At 40.5% G+C, this 22,883-nt stretch overlaps 1 protein-coding gene across 2 annotated transcripts in view; it reads left to right on the top strand.

The window, feature by feature from the left end:
• The window catches only part of ADCY8 (adenylate cyclase 8), a 141,195-nt gene extending 118,784 nt beyond the window's left edge, over positions 1 to 22,411 (top strand). For both annotated transcript variants that reach the window (XM_009941668.2, XM_075415543.1), the window contains 5 exons: positions 7,148 to 7,306; positions 10,881 to 11,027; positions 17,829 to 17,921; positions 20,247 to 20,361; positions 21,856 to 22,411. In XM_009941668.2, the coding sequence (XP_009939970.2) occupies positions 7,148 to 7,306; positions 10,881 to 11,027; positions 17,829 to 17,921; positions 20,247 to 20,361; positions 21,856 to 22,343 (1,002 nt within the window). In that variant the 3' untranslated portion in view covers positions 22,344 to 22,411. The remainder of the gene's footprint in view (positions 1 to 7,147; positions 7,307 to 10,880; positions 11,028 to 17,828; positions 17,922 to 20,246; positions 20,362 to 21,855) is intronic.
• The last annotated feature ends 472 nt before the right edge of the window (positions 22,412 to 22,883 follow it).

Genomic DNA, 22,883 nt, shown 5'->3' on the forward strand with positions numbered 1-22,883 from the left:
TCTTCATCCAGGTCGTTGATGAAGAAGTTGAACAAGACTGGGCCCAGTAGTGACCCCTGAGGGACACCACTAATTACCAGCCTCCAACTAGACTCAGCGCTGCTAATGACAACCCTCTGAGTTCTGCCATTCAGCCAGTTCTCTATCCACTTCACCGACCACTCATCCAGCCCATACTTCCTGAGCTTCCCTAGGAGGATATTATGGGAGACTGTGTCGAAAGCCTTGCTGAAGTCTAGGTAGACAACATCCACGACTCTCCCTTTGTCAACTCAGCCAGTCATGTCATTGTAGAAAGCTATCAGATTGGTCAGGCATGACTTCCCCTTGGTGAATCCATGCTGACTACTCCTGATAACCTTCTTTTCCTCCACTTGCTTGATGATGGCCTCCAGGATAAGCTGCTCCATCACCTTTCCCGGGATGGAGGTGAGGCTGACTGGCCTGTAGTTCCCTGGGTCCTCCTTCTTGCCCTTTTTGAAGATTGGAGTGACATTGGCCTTTCTCCAGTCCTCAGGCACCTATCCTGTCCTCCAGGACCTCTCAAAGAAGATGGAGAGTGGCTCAGCAATGACATCCGCCAGCTCTCTCAGCACTCGTGAGTGCATTCCATCGGGGCCCATGGATTTGTGGACATCCAGATTGCTTAAGCAATCCCTCACACAGTCCTCCTCGACCAAGGGAAAGTCGTCCTCTCTGTAGGCTTCTTCTCTTACCTCCGGGGCCTGGGATTCCTGAGGGCCAGTCTTAGCACTGAAGACTGAAGCAAAGAAGGCATTCAGTAGCTCTGCCTTCTCCGCATCCTCCGTCACCAGGACACCCGCCTCATTCAGCAGCGGCCCCGCATTGTCCCTAGCCTTCCTTTTGCTGCTGATGTAGTTGAAGAAGCCCTTCTTGTTGTTTTTGACATCCCTTGCCAGATTCAATTCCAGCTGGGCTTTGGACTTCCTCGTCGCATCCCTGCACGCTCTGACCACATTCCTATACTCTTCCCAAGTGGCCTGCCCCTCTTTCCACATTCCATGGACCTTTCTCTTCTGCCTGATCTCCGCTGGAAGATCCTTGTTTAACCATGCAGGTCTCCTGCTTCCTTTGTTCGATTTCTTTCTCAGGGGGATGCACCGCTCCTGAGCATGGAGGAAGTGACGTTTGAAGAGCGACCCGCACTCTTAGACCCCTCTGCCTTCGAGAGCCTTGGCCCATGGGATTCCTCCTAGTGGCTCCTTGAAGAGGCCAAAGTTAGCCCTACTGAAGTCCAAGGTTTTGATCCTGCGTATCACCCTGCTTCCTCCACGCAGGATCCTGAACTCAACCATTTCATGGTCACTGCAGCCGAGTCTACCTCCAACCTCCACATCCTCCACCAGTCCCTCCTTGTTTGTTAATACAAGGTCCAGCAGAGAGCCTCTCCTTGTTGGTTCCTCCACCACTTGCATCAGAAAGTTGTCATCGATGCTCTGTAGGAACCTCCTGGATTGCGCCTGCCTAGCTGTATGGTCTTCCCAGCTGATATCAGGGTGGTTGAAGTCCCCCATGAGAATCAGGGCCTGTGATTATGAGGCTGCTTGTAGCTGCCTGTAGAAGGTCTCATCAACCTCCTCCTCCTGGTCAGGTGGCCTGTAGTACACACCCACCGTAATGTCACCCATGTGAGCCTGTCCCTTAATTCTAACTCACAAGCTCTCAATTCGTTCCTCATTTGCCCCCAGGCCAAGTTCAATGCATTCCAGTTGCTCCCTCACATATAGAGCAACTCCCCCACCTCTCCTTGTTGACCTGTCTTTCCTAAAGAGTCTGTAGACATCCATGACAGCATGCCAGTCATGCGAGTTGTCCCACCACGTTTCTCTGATGGCAACCAAGTCGTATCCGTCCTGCTGTATAATGGCTTCCAGCTCCTCCTGTTTATTGCCCGTGCTCTCCTCGTAGGACAGATGTTCCAGTCCCCTCACCATCCTCGTAGCCTTCCGCTCCAGTAGCTCCTCATCTTTCTTGAAGTGGGGAGCCCAGAACTGGACACAGTACTCCAGATGGGGCCTCACCAAGGCAGTGTAGAGGGGAAGGAGAACCTCCTTCGACCTGCTGGCCACACTCTTCCTAATGCATCCAAGGACCCCATTGGCTTTCTTGGCAACCAGGACACACTGGTCACCCTGTCGTCCACCAGGACACCCAGTTCCCTCTCCACAGAGCTAGGCCGCAGTAGGTCCACCCCAAGCCTGTACTGATGCATGGGGTTGTTCCTCCCCAGGTGCAGGACCCTGCATTTGCCTTTGTTGAACCTCATCAGGTTCCTCTCTGCCCAGCTTTCCAGCCTGTCCAGGTCACGCTGAATGGCAGCACAGCCTGCCAGTGTATCCACCACTCCTCCCAGTTTGGTGTCATCAGCAAACTCACTGAGGGTACACTCTAACTCTTCATCCAGGTCATTGATGAAGAAGTTGAACAAGACTGGGCCCAGTAGTGATCCCTGGGTGACTCCACTAGTTACCGGCCTCCAACTAGACTCAGTGTCGCTGATGACAGCCCTCTGAGTTCTGCCATTCAGCCAGTTCCCAATCCACCTCACCGACCACTCATCCAGCCCACACTTCCTGAGCTTCCCTAGGAGGATGTTATGGGAGACAGTGTCAAAAGCCTTGCTGAAGTCTAGGTAGACAACATCCACTGCTGTCCCCCCATCTACCCAGCTGGTCATTTACTGTCAGTTACTGTCTCCCATAACCACCATTTTCCTCCACTTGCTTGATGATGACCTCTAGAATGAGCTGCTCCATCATCTTTCACAGGATGGAGGTGAGGCTGACCAGCCTGTAGTTCCCTGTGTCCTCCTTCTTGCCCTTTTTGAAGCCTTGTAGCACTCCCACTGATTTTTAACATATGCAAAGATACAGATCAAAGGGTTGGGAATGGTCTAAAGCAAGAGGAATTACTAAGAAAGAAAACACTAAAGGACTTTAGGTCAAGCAAGGATTAGGCAGAATCTAGCAATACTCTACGGGATCACAGTTCTGAGTGCAAATATCTGTCTTCTACAGAAACCTGATCTGAGGTGTTTAAAAGTAATTCCTGCCCAGAGGCCTGTTAGCACAGCACAGTCTTCTCCCATCCTGTTAATCTTCCTTGTTCCATAAAACAGTGGCTGCACTCAAACTACCCCTGGAAATGGTCCCTGAGATGTGCAACTCCTGCATGTCCTGCCAAACGATTCGTAGTGCCACTCTATCAGTTTAACAATATCCCATGGCAGTGCCTAGGAACATTTCCTTGTATTGGTTAATTTCCTATTATGGAGTTAACTTAAAGGTCTCTGTAAAAATACAAGGTAAAACTATATATAAAAATTTTGTCCAGAGCATTTAAAAAAATTTCTTCAATAGTCAGTATCGATGGGAAGCCCAGCAAATCTAATAAAGTTGTCCTCCACCACAGCTTTGCTTCTTACAAGCTGCAAAAGTAGTCTGAAGTAGAATAGCTTAAAACTTGCCTCATTCCAGGTGGATTTACAAAAAATGATTTTTTTAGTTTTTTTTCTGTTGTGATTTAAAGTTAATCCCCGGTTTTGCACCCGGAATTTAAGTTAGATTCAATAAGATGTTGCGTGAGACTGTTTAATCAGACTCAGAGCTTTCTTAAAATCTTACCTGTACTTCAGCCAATAAATCTTAAGTGTTTCGAGTGCTAAACCCATAATTAAAAGCTGTTCTGTTACTGGTACATGACTTCAGGCTAAAAAGGCTAATTCCCTAATAAAAACTCTATTTCATCTAGAAGCACCTCTTTTTAATGTGAGTAATATATATTTCACAGTAGCGTTCCTGCAAACTACTCGAGAACAAGCACTGACAGAAGCGTTGTGGATAATTTCGAGGCTAGACTTATTCTATTGTAAAATGTGTTCATTTACTGCTTCATCTTTTTAATGAGTTAGGTAGAACATTTTGAATGAAAACAAACTATCCCTTCAAATCTTATCAAAATACAATACCATATACTGTCTTCTTAGCTAGAAATACATCTCTAGTGAAAATGCACGATACAAATAGCTTATTAACCCGCAGTGAATCCTTCTATCATGGCTTTAAAAGGGAAGGTTTTAACCATTACAAAGAGGAAATAAAACCGCCCACAGTAGACTCAGTCCTTCTTCTCCCTTCACCCCAATCAATCAGACCCAAAAAGAGGTCTTATAAAACAGAGGGCAAAGTTCTCTAGTTTCTTTTAGATCTGAGCATAGAACTTGCTTACACCAGGTGAGTGCTGTGGTGTAGGGAAGTGTTGACTAACAGACTGGTTTGCTCCTCTGCTTCTGTGACTCTCTGGCACAAAGGAAGACTTGAACTTTGACAGGGCAGGCACAGACAGCTATGTACCTAATAAACTCTGGATGTCAGGGCTGTAGCTTAGCTCTATAGAGCCTTGTGGAAAGGGAGGAAGGACTGACATCACTACACAGCAATTTATCTGCCAACAAGAATGACCCCCGGAACCTTCTCCATGCCTGGGGAAAAGGGGAGGAATGAGGGAATGCAGAGGAGATTCTTCCAATTGGAAGACAAAAAAGCGAGGAAGAAACATACCTAATTCTGGTGCTGTTCGGGTTTCTTCATTATCTTCATTATCTATATTCAGATTTTAGAGTAGTGAAGAAAGGATTATCTGCTGGTTTTATATAGAGTTAGACTGTTTTCAGTGGTTGAAAGCGTCCTTTTGGGATGTAAATCTTCTTTTCTCATATGCTCTCTCTCAAACGCTGATCCTTACCTTTTGCTTTCCTTGCATGTGGTAACTGTCTGCAGAGAGATGGAGTTGTACTGCGTTGAGAGGACATAGGCAGTGTTAGGTTTTCTGTGTAAAACATCTTTATTTTTGTCACTCGCTACTGGAATTAGGGGTATTTCTGAAAGCTATATATCAGGGCAAGAAAACCTGTACATTTGAAGATTTATGTTGCAGACAGTCATTTTATTGGCACCACTGTGCCCAGGAACGTTTATTTGCACAATCAAAAAATAAACCCAAACCTCGACCCTATAATTCTGTTATTTTTAACAAATACCAGAACTCAGCAAAACATCTTCTTAAATGTTCTGTTTTCAGTCCTCATATGTGAGACACCCTTTTATCTTCGAACTGACGGTGTCATCTCAGCTGTCCACTGATGATACAAGAAAAATACTTCATGTCATAATGTGATTAAAAATAACCAGAATGACATTATCTAAAATGTAAAGATTAGCTGTTGCTATTCAGAGGTAGGTTTAGAGATGTGAAATTTTCCTGTACAGCAGCATAAAAAATCAGCTGTGAAAAACTGTGCTACAGTTTTCTGCAAAGCTCTTATTGTAGTGGCACTAAATGTCTGAAGCATCAAAGAACTCAGAATCCACCAGCAGCTCTTGCTCCCAACCAATCTGCAAAATACCTTTAGAAGTCCTTGCAAAATTATAGTCAATGTTGCCTTCTCAGTCAGCTGGTAGAGATAAAAGTCAGTTACAATCTGGTTTGGGCTCTGTCATCTGGCACAAAAAGAAGGGGGAAGGAAACTGAAAAATGCTGGAAAAAATGATTTAACATTATGTTTTCCTGACAGGTTTTTTTTGGTGCAGTTAATGTAGGGAATCACAAGATGGAAGATCAAGATACTAGAACTTGAAAAGAGATTAATTGTTTATAAAGGTGGCAACAGCATCCAGAGGGCAAGTAAATCACTGATAAAATACATACAAGCTTTGGAAGCTTATGTCAAGCCAGAGTCTCTTAGCTTTTAGGAAGGAAAGCTCCCTGGCATACAGTCAACCTATAAGGCCCCTTGCAAGATGCTTTGCATTTTCTTCTGAACAGTTTGCCGCTGGATGCTGCTGGTGAAAAAAATTCAGACGAATCATTAAACAATGCCTGAACCCCGTTTTAGTCACTCCCACGCGCTGCAGTCTTGCCCTTTACTGCAGCTTGGTACAGGAGCTATGTCCCAACCACTTCCTTAATCCCAGCACCTTTTGGCAAACTATTTGATGTTTCTTCCAATTGTAAACTGCATTTATTTGCTGCTATAATACTCTTCTCTGCTGAGTATTAGATTATTATCTTTGCTTATACCATCTCAAGCCTCATAAATACATTTTCTTTCAGTTTACTACACACAGATAAATTTCCACCATTTTCAATAAGACTGTAGTTTAATAAGTCACCTCTTGTGCAAGCTACAGTATCATCTGCCTGAAAATCTCGTTAAAACCCTCCACCACTGTAATGCACCCAGAAGTTCTGGCAGTGTTGGTCTTGTCCATGTGCTGACACATGTGCCTCTCCGGCAAAAAGCGCGATGTTTCAACACGTTCCCCATGTCAGCTAGCAGATTGTTGCCATTTATGTATATATGAATATGCGTTCATATGTATATCTATAAAAATACAAGATACATATATATGCATATATAAGCTGTGTTGTGCAGGAAGCTTCCTTTTGTTCTGTACACATACAGCATGAAAACCATGTAACTTTTGTTTGTATCTGAGAGTATCAAGCACTGCCACTGTGCATGTATTAAACTGCAGGCTCTGGATCCACAGTACATCAGGGACAGAGTATTTGAGGGTGTATCAAATAGCATGTCTTTCACTGTCTCTTAAAAGACTTAAATTGCAAATAACTGCATGTGCCAAAGATAGAAATACCTGATTTTGGTGCCACATATTAGAAAGTTATCTTAGGGAGTGTGTTGGGCTGTTACATACAGTTGTGCTGAAAGATGCTCATCCTTGAGAAGTAAACTCCCTGCCTCCGCAAAGAGTTTAGACTGACCAATACCAATATCTTCCACTACCTTATCTCCTGTCTGACTCCATTATCTAACTAATAAAAAGGTGTTTAAAATGAAAATAATTTTGTGACTTTTTCTAGTCACAGATCACAGCAGTAGCATTACAAATCTTATTTTGCCCAAGATTCCTCTGAGACACCATACATCAGGCAAAGAAATAATCTCTTTTTCTGGTGATGAAATCAAATTCTTTCAGAGTCAAAGATCCTCAGCAGCACTGAAGGTAGTTACATGGCAGGAGCAGCATGCCAGGATGACAGTACAATCTCTACTCTTATCTTGTCAGGTGCTACTTTTGTTTTATTTTTCTTTCTGGAACTACAGCTCGAATACACAGCGAGGCTGGATTTTCTGTGGCGTGTTCAAGCAAAAGAAGAAATCAATGAAATGAAGGAGTTAAGGGAGCACAATGAAAATATGCTACGGAATATTTTACCCAGTCATGTTGCCCGTCACTTCCTGGAGAAGGATCGGGATAATGAAGTATGTATCAGTTTTATTTCCGATCCTTTTTTCTAATTAGCAAAAGATAAGCAGATCTGTTAGGAAATTGTTAGAACTTAGTTCTCTATAGAATTTGTTACACAAATACTGCCAATATTTGTTATCTGATCCACATAAAAAAATATTAATGTTTTAAAGTAAAGGGTTCTGCACTTCTAGGACATCTGGAGTGGGGTTTCCAGGTTGAGGCTCTCCAGTATAAGACATATGATCCTATTAAAGCGAGTCTAGTGGAGGGCCACCAAGATGATTAGACACACATGACATATGAGGAGAGGCTGAGAGATCTGGGTTCATTCAAGCTGAAGAGGAAAAGGCTGAAAGAGGATCTCATCGTTGCCTTCAAATCACTAACAGGTGTTTATAGAGAAGACAGAGCCAAACTCTTCTCCAACATGCAAGTGAAAGGGAAAGAGGCAATGACACCAGCTGCAGGAATAAAAATCTCAGTTAGATACAAGGCAAAAAAACAAATCCCCTGGAAAGTGATTATTGCATCAGGGCTCAGAGGGGTTGTGACATCTCCAGTCTTGGAGATACTCAACTCTCAGCTGAACAAGGCCATGAGAGACTTCACTTAACTGACCTTACTTTGAGTGGGAAGTGCAATTAATGACATTCAGAGGTCCCTTCCAACCTATGAGTCTATGAAAGTCTAATATTCCTAAAAGAAATCTGTGAATTTAACAGAATGTCTCTGCAACCTTAAGACAGCCCAGTGTTGCAAAAGTATTATTAAAGACCTGCCAGTTATCATGGAAGGAATCTTTGCAATAGGCTGCAACAGACCAGGGTCTCTCACATCTTCAGACCCAAGAGAATGTTTTTGCCATTTCATATCACCCCTGAATTGCCTCTTTTGGGCAGTTAACAAAACACCCACTTCAGAAGAATAGTTTGTGGCTATGTTCCTAGAGAGTGGTTGTAGTACACAAAGAAAAGCTTGATAATGGAGTCTCTGGGTCTTCCTAAGACAGAGTTTGTAGTGAGGTTGCTGAAAGGTTAAAGGGAAGTCCAGAATTAGTTTCTGAAAGCAGTAGTAAGTCTTTTTCTGAAATAAGACAAATGCATATTATAATATTATCTGTGAATAAAGGCTATTGTATGATGAAACTGGAATTTTCTCATGTAATGTTGGAATTACATTTTATAATGGAGATGTTACAAATGTTGTAAGATTTAGGTTGCCAGCACTGCCTTATCTATTCATTGTGCAGCAAAAAGGAATCAAGGCTACCCTTTTCTGATTGTACATTTTGGAAAGGCGTAGCCAGACAAATTAGACCACACAATAAAGAATCATTGTGTTTTGAAGATGTGATTTCAAATATAACCTAAGGAAAGATGACATAGTGAGAAGCTACAAGACAAGGCACTTTAGAAATTGGCCTCTTGAGGAATTTTACACTCTGTGGGTATTAAACTGCCATAAAAACACTGCTCTGCACCTGAAAAATTATGTGTGTGTGAAAGCAATCAGGTTAAAATGCTTCATTGCAAATGGAGCGGACCCTGATACCAATGATGACAGTGTTCTGGCTTATCTGCATCATGAATTCTCAGGGAATACGTGTCCTCTCTTACACATCCATTCCCATACGCTTACATGCATAATAATCTTCAGAAACAAGCAGATGCCCCATGGATCACTGCTGATGCTTCAATAATTTGCCACTGAATTCAATTCCACCACCCTTGCTTTTTGTAAGGCAATTTCCAGAGTGACTATACTTGGGGATGATTTATGCATGAGCCGGCTGGCTGTAACATCTACCAGATTTCAGCACAGTCAATCCTGCAGTTCATGTCTGGCCATTAAGTTAATTTCTCTGCTCTCATAAAATGAATTCCCAAATGTGTACTGTAAGCATTTTGTCATGGATGTGTTATTTCTGTCTTGATGCTTCTTACCAAAAATAGAAAAACTGAGCAGCTGAAGGCTCAGCCGGTTGTTTTCTATCTTCATAATCTGAAGAAAAAGTATGCCTGAGTGTATATATACTTCTCTTAGCACATATTGTCTAGTCTTCCAAAAGAATCCACGAACTAATGTGTGTATTACCTTTTTCTATACCCATGAAAGGGGATAAGAATGTCCTTAGAGTATGGCTTCCATGACCCTGTAGATGTTTGTTGGTGAAATAAAGTGTAAGAGCAGGATGGAAATCAATCATGATTTTTCTCAATCAAAGCTTTGCAGTGTCCTTGGAAACCAGCAGAATTTTCCCACTTTTACTGTAGGACATCTTGTTAAAGAGTCTAGATAAGTAGCAGCATTTGCAGTACGGCAAAGTGCAGGGCAGGCGTCCAGGGTGCTTTTCTAGGGAGAAGCAGGATGAAGGAAGAAGAGAAGCATGAGATGTCCACATTAGGTGTATGGTATCCAGCAGTAAGTTCTTTTATGATGAGAGCAAAGCACTAAAAGTTCCTAAAGCATACTAACAAGAACAATGAGAAACAACTACTGCAGTTCAGCATGTCAGAAGAGAAGTCCCAGAACAGAAATGAAAGTATGGGCCGCTGGGTAATGCACACTGTTGTGATATGTTAGCCACTAGAAAAGCACATCAGGAGTTGTGGAGGGTCTATGTCCTCAGCAGTTTTAAAGTTGAATTTATTTTTGTTCCTAAAAATTTGTTTGGGTTCGGAGAAGAACTGACTGTATTTTCACATATGTAATCACAAGAACCCATCCATCAATAAATCTGTCATTCAGTATCAGAATGAATTACATGAATAAGTGGAAATTTACCCCAGGGCATACTTTATCCTAATAGCCTCCTGTGTCTGATCCCTTATAAGCTGCTTTCTGTCCTCGTAACTCCATTGTCACCCTCAGTTCTGTTTCTCCCTCCTTTCAAAGCCTAATAGCAGGAACCTCTCCCAGATCCAGGCAGCCAAATGACTAGTCATCTTAGGAAAACTATAGTTCACCATAGAGTAAAGGCTCTCTGAAAACCTGTGAATAAACAAACTTCTGAAGAGCTGCAGTAGTGTGAAGTATAAATTATCCGCCAGAAAATGTGGTAACTGGGAGGACTCTTTACAAAGAGATGATAATAGATATTTTAAGTGGTCCCACCAGATCCCTGTTAAGCAACAATATCAGAAATAAATTGCTAAATTCAAACATTTACAAGGCCAACTTAAACAATACTAAATAATAAATATTAGGTTCCTTTTACTTGCCTAACAGTGTTTGATTCTCTGGTATTCATACTTGCAAATGAATCCTTCATTTCTTCAAGTGGTTCCACATAAAAATTAAAATGAAAAATTCCATTTCATTTTTGCTGGTGTAGCCCCCTGACCTCAGAAGCAGAAAGAGCAGGCTTTCAGAGAAAGGGCAAACCCTGCATATAATCTGTGATAAAAATGTGAGAGCTGACAACCTCCTGCTGCTGAACTTCACTAACGCTTAATATACTAAATCTAACCTCAGATATTAAGGTATTATGCATGGAACAAGCAAGAAATTTATTTGAATTGCAGCAAATTACATTCTCTTGCCTATATTACCACTTCAACTAATTTTACTTCATTCTTCTTTTAGGAATTATACTCTCAGTCCTATGATGCTGTTGGTGTGATGTTTGCTTCTATTCCTGGATTTGCTGACTTCTATTCCCAGACCGAGATGAATAACCAAGGAGTAGAATGTCTGCGCTTGCTGAATGAAATCATTGCAGACTTTGATGAGGTAACACCAGCTACTAGAGAAAATCGGATAGTCCTTAAATGACGAGTTCCCGAATACCATAGAAGTCATCCTAAATTATAAAATTTAGTAACTGTTCTGCTTCCAATAATTGGCTGATTTTTTTACTCCAGTTACAATTATCAGTTTTGCTTTTTTGCACTTCTGTTGTCAAACTTTGATCTGAATGACCTAGTGACATATGAACTGAAATCAATAGTTACTTAAGTACAAACACACATAAATAAAAGCAAAATCTGCTTCAGTGTATCTAGAAGTACAACTTGCCTTAATTTTGTAGATCAAAGAAGGATGTAGATATTTACAGCAGTTCTGGAAAGTAGTGGTCTAAAACCAAACAGATAAAGATATTCTTTCAAAGACATTGGTTGAATGGACTCAATGAATGCTAAAGGTAAACCAGTGTCAAGTTAAATGTGAAGCACACCGCTCACAAGCAAGTGCTGGATCGAGGACTAAAGGCCGTGACATATTAACTGAGGAGACTTGTCTGGTCAGGTATGTTATGCAGAGCTAAATGAAGAAAAGCTGCTTGCTTTACTGAGGAATTTGAAGATGAAGGGAAATTTAAAAAAAAAAAAGGAAAGAATATTGAACAGAAAACATTTATTTCGGTATCCTGTCCAGTTCATTTCAGAAAGGGAGCTGAGGAGGGTATAAGATAAACAGAAGAAAAAAAAACAGATCCCCAATGGAGCTATTAGCAGGTGGAAGCAAGGAAAAATTGGAAAGTGAAGAGGAAGGCAGGAGTAAGTTCCATGCTCGGCATTGCATACTCTGCCAACCAGTTAGTAAGGAAGCTTAGACAGGTGGTATCATATCCTGCAATGATCCTAAGAGGAATTAAAAAAGGACACAAAGGGTAGACCAATGAAGAGCTTAGAAAATACTTTAAAACAAGGAAAGGTGTAAAAGTAAGGTCAAAAATACCTATCATGGGGAATTTTAACCTATACACTGCAAGCAGTTTTCAGGAGTGTGTAGCCCTCCTGAGCTCCCCGAGTGACAGAAGCAGAAACTGACCCATCTCTACTTAACAGTGGGATTGGACTGGAATGATTCAAATGGAAAAGGGAAGCAGAAAGGGGATCGTGGTGGTGGTATTTATGGTCTGTGGCACTGTTTCTGGAGAAGTGATTTAGAGAGGAAGTGGGAAAAATACGTCCTTTTCAGAATTCTGCTGAGGAAGAAAAGATTAACAGTAAACCGTACCGCAGGGTAGAGGGCACATGGATAGCAAGAAAATGTTGAGAAACAGTCAAAAAGTCCTACCCAAGAAACTCATGTTCTTCTTCATCTCTTTTATCTCAAGGAATTTTTAATTCATTTCTCAGTTGTGGTAAAGTGTCAAATGAAGAAGTGATAAATGTCTTGTCAGCTTAAAATTAAGATGCAGTCCCAGAAAAGAGAAGGAATGATTTTCTTCCCTCAAAGGAGCTGGATCTGAATCTCTCATCCCACATGAGCTGTGTAACCATGGAGCAAATGTCTACAACAGAGAAGGAAAAGACTCCAGCTAGGCTGTGGTTTGAAAAAAATGAAACATCTTATACCATTTTAGCTCTCAACTCAAAAAGCATTGTCAGATTGCAAAAGATTGAAATAGTGAGACAAGACAAGAAGACATACTTAGTCTTTGCATCTTGACCAGGATTCTGCCCCTACATTAAGCATACAGACTTTTCTTTCCAGAAAACTAAAGCATTCAGACCTCTCCATGGTTTAGAATACAGCTGAATGAAGATTTGAGAATCAGCATCTTTTTTTAAAATTTTATATTATTTAGCTCTACCTCAGTCCTAATTTAAAAATTTATCTCTGTTTATGGATCTAGCCTACAGTTTTTGGTTTGGTTTGATTTTTTATTTTGAAGCGCAGTTATCTCCAAGGACTTCAGAAGAAGGTACTGGAGGAAAAGATGAAAGTGTAAGGCCTATGACTGAGAAAAAGACATTGGAAAAAAATAATTCTTTTTTTTTTTTTATTCCATCCTCAGCAACACGTACCTAAGAAGTCTCGCAAGTTTTGAAGAATTTATTCTCAGCTTGCTCTCCTGGTGGAGCACACATTATCTTCATTTCATAAGTGGAAAGCAAAGACTTTCCTGGGGTTTTTTTGAAAACAAAGAAACCAGTTCCCATGCCAGAAACTACAACTTAAATGTGAACCCAGATCAGGGCCTCAGCTGCACCTTCATTCTTCCTTGTCCCGGACATCTGCATGGGGAATGTTCATAGAGTTGCAGCTCATAAAAACTGGACCACGGCTAAGATTAACAAACTCTGAGACAAAATGAAATTGAGAGTTTGTTCACATAATTGGTAAGATACTAAATTTATTAGTGTGAAATTGAAGAATTCACAGGGGATGTATTTTAGTAGAAAACAAAACTACTCTCCTGTGAGAGCTCTGTAATGTCCTAAGCTGCTGCACTGCTTTCCATATAGGTGTAAGTACCTGCTTCTTAACTCGGATCTTGCACAGTGGTCAGCACGCTTCTTGATTAATAGTTTTGGTTTTCTTTCCAGACCTGTTTAAAGTTATTATAGCTCAAACTTAATGCAAAGCCTATTGCTATGAATTAATTGAAGATATTTTATCATCCACTCTCATATAATCTTCACAACAAAATTCCATTGCTGCTGTGGCTGTTACGGCAGACAACGTATTCATCAAAAGCCCTAACGCAATATTACATTCAGGCCCTAAACACTTGCTCTGTAATTAATAAAGGACCTAATTAGGGACTGTATTACGTCCTGGACACATTTAGTTGAAAAATACATATGTTCTTGATATGGGTAGTAAATGAAATTATGCGATCCTCTGCTGACTGCTAACCTACTTCCAGCACGGTCATGCCATTGGTTTATTCTGTCAAAGCAATCTGAAAGGTGATATGTCAGGCAGAACAACTGAACTGAGTAATCCTACCCATGGAAATGGAACCAAAAGTCATTTCAGGTACAATGTTTCAGGGTCAGTAATGTTTCCATGTAACTATTGACTGATACTACATGAAGCCAATATTACTTGTTTTTCATGATGTTTCTTGACAAGTTTGCTTGCTGTCTCAATATAGCCCTGGAAGCAAAATGAAGATGTACAGCTTGAGAACAAAGCAGATTTGTTAGCCATGGGAAAACTTTGCTCTTCAGCATCATGTGAACATCTCTGTAGAGATACTCAAATGTAGAATTCTTAGCATAGGAGTGTAAGATATCGGTACCTGGCGCCATTTGAGATATCCTAGGTGATTTGAGACACCCACATGGGATCATCACGTCCCATACTGCACCATCAGAAAAACCCAAATCACACTGTTCCAGAGCAAGCCATTGGACGTTTTTCAGGGAAGCATGCTCTAGATGACACTGGACACCTGTGTTTAGACAACTGAATTGAGTTCCTCATGTCAAGTCAGATTCTACACTGTAAGTCCCTTCCTTTCCTTACTTGAATAATAGTAGTAGGGATCCTCTTTCCCTAGGGCCAAGAAGAGGTTTCTGAATTAAAGCAATGGTAAAAATACCTGGAAAATGTGATAAGTGCACAATATGGAGATCTGTATTTTTTTTTTCTTCTTTATAGAGGAATTTCCTTGTTACTACAAAACAGAAGGCTTACAATCCAGATCTGTTATTTTGTTTTCCAGGTAATCAAACTATGTTAGAGAAGCAAAACCAGTCTAACAAATAATAGTGACCGGTGGAATAGCACCTGCCACCAACAACTACATGGGGTAGGAGCCCACAGTTGTGACTGGGCCTTTCTTAGGGACCCAGTGGATCCTGGTCCGAAAGTCAGTCTTGGGGAGTAGGTGATCAACTCCTTTCAAAGCACAGACTTTACTCAGCATTTTTTTTCCCCTGGTGGCTCACAAATCTGTGGATTTCCAAATTATCCAGGCTTCCTGCTGACTGAGGAGAATGGGAAATGTTGGTTTCTGGACTGTCAAAAATAATTTTTTTTTTAAATTAGACATACAGCATCATTATAGAATACAGTTATATAGAATTTCTTACTTTGTACCCAAGCACAGAGGTGCTAACAGGAACAGTTCATACATCAAAAAACAAACATGAACATTGCAAATGTGCTTTTATAATTACCCTTTTTATATATGACTGTAGTCCTAAGACACATACAGAGCTGATCTCCCATTCTTAGACAGGTTACACCAAAAAAATTATATTGGAACATTTCTCCTGAAGATTAGGAGTCTTGAAGGAATTTTTTTTTTAAATGTGGTATTCTTTCTAGCCTTTTTAATCTGGCATTTATGTATCTTAGTGATGGTGCAGTTGTGATTTGTGCTTTAATAAGAGCTTTCTAGTTCATGGGCTCTTTACCACCCACCCCACCCATTTTCTTTGTCCTGGAGTGATTTACACAGTGTTTATTATAACAGATTTTAATATATTATGTTGCCACAAATAGAGGTTTCGGCAGAAAGCAGGATCCTGCTTTCAGATATTGCTGATTACTTTGCAATTGTGTGCCATGTCCTGGAACATTCTCTTTTGTACTACTTTGTACATGTTTCATTGCTTGTGCATACCCCAGGGTCTGACCTCCATATAACCTTGGCTGTACACGAACTGCGGCATCAAGCTATTAGTTGCTTTTCAGATACTAACCACATTCTAGGGTTTGAAAGTGTTCCCTGGACTATCTTGGTAAATTAGCAAGCCTATCTAAAATGGCATAACAAATAGCAGCTGATTTAAAACTGAGTTGGAATATCTTTCCCTAGTATCAAAACCCATCATCCTATGGGTTTTGCATTTACTACCTAAGTAAATGGTAAATAAACCATTATTTGAAGAAGGAAAGAAGCTATCTAACAGACAGGATAAAGCAGGAAAAAAATAGACGTTTGGAAACAATAATGAATGAGAAGAAAAAAGATAACTTGAGATTAATTCTTCTAAATTGTCTCACAGCCAATAGGTTCTTTCTTTCTTAAAAGGAGTAATTTTAGATATTTATCATACATTTTAAATTACTGTGCTGTTTGCTGTTGCTTCCAGCAACCATCTGGAAATGAAAATACAGGCTGTTTTTAACCAAGACCATTTTCTCCTCTTGCCCACACACCTGGTGCTCTCAGACTGCTCACAAAAGCAGAGCTACAAGAAATGATCTTTTTCTTTAAGAGAGCAGTAGGAAGAGCTGCCCTTGTAGAAGGGAAACATAGATAATGGGCTCTTCTGGCAGTCTGAAGAAAAATGAGAAGCAGGTCAAGTTTTTGGACTTTCCTGACTTGGAATGGAGCCATTAACCGTACGGCTTTGTATTCCCTGTGTGCAATGCTGTGTAGCCTCCCATTAGAGACAGATGGTGCAATATCTGTACGTGAACAGCAAAGCTTCAAGACCCCGTCGCTCCGACTGATGTACACTGTGGTTAATTCAATGGCAGGGGACATTTCATGTTATGTCTTTGGTATGTTTCTCCCTTTGAAAGAAATAATTCCTTTACTTTTTAATTGACAGGAAACTCAAACCACAAGATGGAAAAAGATGACACAACACTGTGTAAAAAAAAAGGGAAAATGCTTCATTAAATTTTTGCCTGACCACAGAAACAATTTTTTTCATTTAAATCCCAACAAAGTTGAGCCTTTAGAACTGAAAGCTTGAAATTTCTTTTCTCTCTGAACTGTTTATTTTCTTCCAGGGCTGCCTAACCATATTGACACATAAATTTATTAGATACCACAGTGCTTATCATGAAGTTTCCCAGGGTATTTTGCTATTAACATCAGTAACACATATTTTTAAAGCCTGTGATGAGGTGATGTGTGCCTATATCCCACACAAGGCTCTATTGTCATTGACAGAGTTCACTACCTGAATTGTGCTTAGGTCCCTCAAGGAATGCAAGACTCTGGCTTCTATTTCATGGAACATTCTAAGTGAAACTGTGAATATGGACTTGGAATAGGGACCAAGCTGTCACTCCCATTCCACTTAGTGCTTTAGTCACTAGACTAAACCTATTCTTCCTCTTGCAGAATCTCAATCTGATAAGTTCTTTATGCCTGCTTACCATCTATAGCTATCCCAAACAGATACAGGTATTTACAGCTTCCCTTTGGTTCCCTGTGTATTTGGAGAAGGGGAAAATACATATCAAAAGTGCAGACTGAATGACCCAATGGACATAGCCATGTTAGATCTGCCACTAAGTAGAGAAGCATGGGATATAGGAGAACTTGAACTCTCACAGAAGTTCTTTGGAGGTATTTAACTTCTTCCATTGATTGTGCAAGATGGTTAAAATGGCTATTTCAGCTGGACTGAATTCCCTTTAACAGTGGTCTCATCACCTGATTTGTTGCTGTAGGAGCACTTAATTTGTAAACTGAGTTCCTCCAAAAGAGGTTTAAGAACACTTGTAAGTGATCAGGTCTTCTTATATTCGTACATACATACACAGAGAGTTTGTCTTCACTAATTTTCAGTGATAATACCGCAGGAAACTCAGGACTCATCTGCATTTAAATTAGGCTGGAATATGCATGTCTTATCCACTATGTGATTTACCAAACAGCTTTACAGAGCATCGCAGAACTTAGCTTGAATGCACTCTGTGAGTAGACAATGTTGCAAGAGTCCCAGCTCAGTGTGCCCCAGAATCCAGAATGGACTGTGTGCTGTGGCCAACTGGAAGTTATCATGATCAGAATGATTCATTTTGATATCTGTAGAACCATTTTGCATGAAGAATTCCAGAAGTAACAGTGTTGTGGTTTTGTTTTTTTATTGTATGTATTAGTTACTAGGTGAAGAGAGATTTCAAGATATTGAAAAAATTAAAACAATTGGCAGCACATACATGGCTGTGTCAGGATTATCACCTGAAAAACAGGTAAGTAAATAGTTTTCTTTAAGCAGCAAAGCTATTGGTGTGTCTGACCATCCGTATTAGTGAATATTAGTGTTATCTGTATGGTGTTCATAGAGCTGTGTTTGCTAAAAGAAAGTAGATGTTTGGGGCATCTGGCAGACAACAGTTGTACTTCTTGATGAATTGAAATGCCATCTTGTGCTCGGAACAAGAACCATATGGATTCTTTCCTCAAATTTAATTTCATAGGAGAGAAAAAAAATATCTCCTTTCAGTCACACTGATATGAATATAGAACGGGTCTATCTATATCTTCGGACATACGCTAAAGTTACCACTGTAACTCAGACTGGAATCTGGCTGACAGCCTCCAATAATGTATGAAGAGAGAGGGTCTATTAACTGACAGCATACTTATGCAAGTGTAAGGTTGCATTTATACATTTCTGTGATGATGTAGCTGTATATCTACAGACAGCATGATAAAATACACATCAAAAACAAAGCAGACCCATCAGTTCAATTGAACAACATCACAAAGCCAGAAGCCTGCACGCTGCCCTCACTTGCAAAGGTCCAAACCAAGTTGAGGGAAAAATCAGCCACAGAGGACCCACACACAGTCACAACCATAAACCTCAAATAAGTCAGATGAGAGAAAACTGTTCATAAATCTACCCAAGAACATGCCTGGAAACAGCGCCTCTAAAAGAATAAGAGTAGGCTCTAAAATACATCTATCGAGAAGTCAGCTGTTCCTGAAATCTGTCTTGCTTGGCAACCAGTGACTCTCCCCAAGGAAGAGCACCACAAAAAAGGCCGTGCTGCCCCAGATCAACCACAGAGTGGGAATCAGATCTGCCCACATTGATTGCAACTGCCAGAAAAGCAGAAGCCAGATTAGCGTGAGCTTTGTAAATTAGAAAATTTCCATTGTTTGTTTGGAATATATTATAGAACACGTGGGATGTAACTAGCTGAGCATCTCCCACCTACAGAGTAACAAGTGATGCTGAGAGCTAGAAATCCACAAAACTAGACATGCATGAGATTATTGTTTGTTCCAACTCAAAATGCTTCAGTGCAGAGATGAGAAAAGAAGGTCGGAACATCAGGGAGGTAGCTGATTATAGCTACACAGCTCCTAATCACTTCTGTTGACTCTTGATGTGGGTAAAAATTCAAAGGGAGAAAATCTTTACTGCATTTCCAAGACTGATTAACTCATCCTTTTTCTTGAACTTTAATAGCTTAAAGGAATTTTTATGTATGTTTTAAGTATACTTTTCTTCATATGTACATATCTATCACCTTGTCAGAATCCAAGAGGTGAGGGCTGCTGAGGAAGGTTGGCATGCTGTGAGCTGAATGAGGCTGAGGACAAGGACCAAGTATGACATGAACAGAACAGGGTGATGCCAGGGAGATGCTTATGTTCAGTATTAAACACTGAGGCTAATTAAAACTGCAAAAGGCTGGATTGCTTGACCCAGGGAGGGGCTTGCAATGCTTCATTCCTATGTAATGGAAAAGTGGTGAAAGAATTACCTGGCTTCAGAATAGAACAGATGACATCATACCACTATCGGGCCAAAACCATGACTGTACCTTACTCCACTACCTACTCAGAGAAACAATTCAGGAGTTTCCTGTCCTTGCTTGAGAACCCCTGCCCCATCATCTGCTCTGTTGGTGTTCTAGGAACACTAAAACCCACTCCTGGTCCCTATCTGTATATCACCTGCCCTGTAGGAACGGACATGGAGGGGAAGGAGCAGGGAGTGACTTGATTGCTCTAAGCAGAGGAGATTAATGAGATACAGATACAGCTCTCCCACTTAACCAGTCCCACGTTGTCTGGCTTGTCCTGTTGTTCCTATCACCATCTATCCCTGAAAGCACTGGAATCAGTGCTTTTCTTGGGTGAAAGTTTCAGCAAAGGAGAATTACATCTTTCACTTCTTTTGCTCTATTTCTTGCTTACATGGGTCACCCCTTGTTCTCACTATTTTTTGTCCCTTGCACCTCGATCCTCTCTATACTTTCTTTCTCAGCCTTAGATAGATTTCACATGCCTTATTAATTCCCAAAATTGCCTGTCAGATTATTGACAGAAAATTACTTTCTTTGGTACTTCATGCTAAGCTTCTCTGCATCCAGGTATGCAAGTGTTATAATATAAATGGGAAGCATTAGCATTAATAGTACCCTACCTCTCTTGGATCTAGTATGTTGAGACTGTTCTTACAAATTCCAAATCCAGATACTTAGCACTTGGTACGGATGGGTGGGAACTGGGCAAATGCAAAACTTTTCTAACAGAGTGGTTTATAACTTACTCCTCAGCAATGTGAAGACAAATGGGGGCATTTGTGTGCTCTGGCAGACTTCTCCATAGCTCTGAATGAAAGCATACAAGAGATCAACAAGCATTCATTTAACAACTTTGAACTCCGTATTGGTAAGCATAGTTCAAACATGAGAATTAAAATGGGATTTTATCTGGAAGGATCTTACTCTGTAAGTGCAGCCCAGGACCACTGCATGGACATGTACAATTTAAGATACTCCAAATACTATATTGTCTTTTTCAAATTAACTTCACCCCAGGCAATGTTAGAAATCAGAAATACTCCATTTGCAGAATATAGGCCCTGATTTGGGGAATACAGGAGTTCTAAGTTTTAGTAAATTGTGGATAGGTAGCATAATGAAGCTACTGTCTGGTCAAGAGCCCATAGATATAACACAAAAAGTGAACTGGGCAGCCCAGATGTAACCTCAAGCTTGCTACTGGCTTGCACAGTCTCTAATTAATCTCCCTGTCTTAAATTCTGCTTCAGTAAAGGGGTAATAGTAGCTTATCCTGAACCCTGTGTGTAGTACTTTGGTTTCACACAAAAATTGAATTCCAGTTCTGACCTGTCCCAGTGGCAGCAGCTCTGAATTGCTGTGACAGGAAACCTGTTATCCTGGATGGGATATCCTGGATGTCCTAGTAGAATGGGATATGAAAAGACAGCCTGAATATATGGCACATAGCAGGAGCAAATATGATGGCCTCTCATGCTAACTGGATCACTGGCCAAAACCATAAACTACCCAGAAGCAACATATCCTTTACGGACAACCTTTCCATAAAAATGCTAAAGTATATTCACCAGTCACAGCATGGAGTGTTGCAGCATCGCTATCTGTGATCTGCAATTCCTAACAGTTTTGAACAGAAAACTCTCATTTCCTAAGGTTTATCAGGGAACGTGCATCCACTCTTAGTAAATGTGGAACACTTGCAAAGATTTCATACAGCATGAATGCAACAGTATTTGGAAATAATTTCTATCATCAATTTAAAAAATAATCTTTAGAAAAGTCTCAAAACCAAAGATCCTTTTCCCAAAGTTGTGCCTTTCACTATCACTAAATGCATTCTTAAATCACTGCTATAGACAAAAATAATCTCTTCTATATTATTGCTTGTTTCGAATTTATGCAACAGTCTTACAAGATACAATCTTTCAATAACTTTATAGAATACTTTAGTATTTTCAGTTCATGAAGCATAAGAATGTAGTTTCCTGACTGTATAGGACTAACAAGTTGCCTTCAACAAATGTAGACCGAGAAAGATCCGTCCAAAGAGATCTTTCCTACTACATAAAAATCAGTTTGCAGGAGCTTTGGCAATAGTGTGCTGAATACAGATGATACCTAAGAACTGTGGTTCCACTGAGATGGACGTCCTGTAAAATAACTCTGTGAATATCATTTTTCATGTTTTCTAGGTTTTCTGGCTTTTTTTCTTGCTTTCTTTGTATGTATACCTCTTCCTTAAGCTTAGAGATAACTGTATCTGAACTAGGCTGCTTCTGGTTCTTAAGCGCAAGTATGGTTTTCAGCCATTCTTGTCTAACTGGCTATCTCTTCTCAATTTTATTTTATTTTTTTTTAATAGGGATTAGCCATGGCTCTGTCGTAGCGGGAGTTATCGGTGCTAAGAAACCCCAATACGATATCTGGGGCAAAACGGTTAATTTAGCAAGTCGAATGGACAGCACAGGTGTTAGTGACAGAATACAAGTGCCTGAAGAAACGTATCTGATCCTGAAGGACCGGGGATTTGCCTTCGACTACCGAGGAGAGATTTATGTCAAAGGTATCAGTGAACAGGAGGGAAAAATCAAAACATATTTTCTTCTAGGAAGAGTTCAACCAAATCCTTTAATCTTACAACCAAGAAAACTGACTGGACAGTATTCACTAGCAGCTGTGGTATTAGGACTTGTACAGTCTCTTAACAGACAAAAACAGAAGCAAATTCTTAATGAGAACAATAATTCTGGAATCATAAAAGGACATTATAACCGGAGGACTTTGCTCACTCCTGGTGGATCTGAGGCCGCAGCCCAGGCAGAGGGAACTGACAAAGCTGAATTGCCATGATCAGCATTTTGTTTGTGTTCTTTTTTTTGTATTTCTTTTATATATAAAAATAAATATACAAATAAAAAGGGTTTAATTTTTTTTATAAGAAGAGTGATTATTTTCTGGTGTGATATTTCAATGAGATTCAAATTCCTACATTTTAACAAATGGTACCAGCATCTCTCCCCTCAGCTGTGATTAACCTCTGAATATTCAGACATAGTAGCTGTAGGCCACTACTCTGCTGTTCCAGCTGCCTGAAGAAAGGGGCAAGAATAAACCTCTGACTGGAGGGTTTTAGAACATAAATTGTGTTGCTAGTTAATGATGGGGAAAGGAAGGAATACTGTCCACACTTTTCAGGTGAAAGCAAAGGTATAAGGAGATGAAGAAGGTTCTTCTCACCTTTAGTTGCCTTCAGGTAGCATTATACACATCTAACCTGGTTGCCTGGTCTCCATAACAGCCAGGGAAAAGCCAGTCAATACAGCCAAAGGATTTTAAGGTGTGCTACCTGCCCAGATATGAGGATCTAGGAGATCGGAAAGACGATTTTTC

This window comes from Opisthocomus hoazin, chromosome 3 (genome assembly GCF_030867145.1).
Source record: "Opisthocomus hoazin isolate bOpiHoa1 chromosome 3, bOpiHoa1.hap1, whole genome shotgun sequence".
NCBI lineage: Eukaryota > Metazoa > Chordata > Aves > Opisthocomiformes > Opisthocomidae > Opisthocomus > Opisthocomus hoazin.